Raw genomic sequence first — 1,270 nt, forward strand, 5'->3', positions numbered from 1 at the left:
CTTTTGTGGTTGGCCGAGAGGTGTGGTGATTTTTTTTTTTTTTTTGGACTTTTGTGGTTGGCCAAGAGGTGGTGATTTTTTCTGGACTTTTGTGGTTGGCCGAGAGGTGTGCTGTGGTACATTTGTTGTTCAGATTTTTGTTGAATTCTGAAGTTACATACTAGTTGGAGAATCTTCTTGGGGGCTCCATGGAGACTTATTCATCGATGGGCGTTTCCGATTCTGGTCTTTGTACCAGTTCGACTCGTTCCAATTTTGACGAACCATCGAACCCCTACTATCTTCACCATTCGGACAGCCCCGGGCAACTTCTTGTCTCGCAGCTACTTACCGGTGAAAATTACACCAGTTGGAGCAGTGCAATGTCCCTCGCCTTATCCGTGAAGAACAAAGTAGGATTTATCGATGGTTCCATACTTGAACCTCAAAGTGTTGATCCTCCTTTGCTCAACTCCTGGACCTGGAATAACAATATTGTCATCTCTTGGATTTTAAATTCAATTTCCAAGGAAATCTCTACGAGTGTTATGTTTGCTGCTTCTGCCCGCGAAATTTGGTTCGCTCTTCGGGATCGTTATCAACAACGCAACGGTCCGCGCATTTTTCAACTTAAACGAGAATTGATGAACTTACACCAAGACAAGGATTCCATTAACACTTATTTTACGAAGCTTACGACCCTTTGGGAAGAATTGAACAATTACCGCCCTCATTGCTCTTGTGGAAAATGTTGTGGTGGCATTAAGGACCTTATTGATTACCACAACATGGAGTATGTCATGTCATTCTTGATGGGCCTTGATGACTCTTTCTCCCATGTTCGTGGTCAGCTGCTCCTCATGGATCCGATGCCTCCTCTTAATCGTGTTTTTTCTCTGGTTGTCCAAGAGGAACAACAAGGGAGGACCCCTCATGCCTCGAGTTCGCATACCCCCACCTATACAATGGCATTTGTGTTTAAATCTGGGCAGACAGACGTTCATAAACCTGGCCCACAAACCTCTCAGAAATTTCACTCAAATTACAGTGCTCCCCGGAATCCGAACCCCAATGCTTCCCGGAATTAGAATTACCATGCTCCCCGAAATCTGAACAAGGATAAGTATTATTGTACTCATTGCAAGACTGTTGGCCATACCATTGCTTGTTGCTTCAAGATCCATGGCTATCCGACTGGACCTGCCTCCAAACCCACGCAACATTCTCATGCTGCTGCTCATCAGGTTTCCATTACTGCTGATAGCCCAGGTTCTACTTCTGTTGGGAGTCT

The 1,270-nt window shown here is 44.9% G+C and overlaps 1 protein-coding gene across 1 annotated transcript; it reads left to right on the forward strand.

The window, feature by feature from the left end:
* Positions 1-206: 206 nt before the first annotated feature.
* Positions 207-1,067, forward strand: LOC137952618 (uncharacterized). The gene has a single exon (XM_068799689.1). The coding sequence runs from the start codon at positions 207-209 to the stop codon at positions 1,065-1,067; it is 861 nt and encodes a 286-aa protein (XP_068655790.1).
* Positions 1,068-1,270: the final 203 nt, after the last annotated feature.

The sequence above is a fragment of the Aristolochia californica genome, unplaced genomic scaffold, assembly GCF_029961685.1.
Source record: "Aristolochia californica isolate CCGP_79_NKW_82.1479 unplaced genomic scaffold, dmAriCali1.0.hap1 SCAF_16, whole genome shotgun sequence".
NCBI lineage: Eukaryota > Viridiplantae > Streptophyta > Magnoliopsida > Piperales > Aristolochiaceae > Aristolochia > Aristolochia californica.

Excerpts from the sequence above, each read along its gene's own strand:
- LOC137952618 (XM_068799689.1), top strand. The coding sequence starts at position 207 with ATGGGCGTTTCCGATTCTGGTCTTTGTACCAGTTCGACTCGTTCCAAT.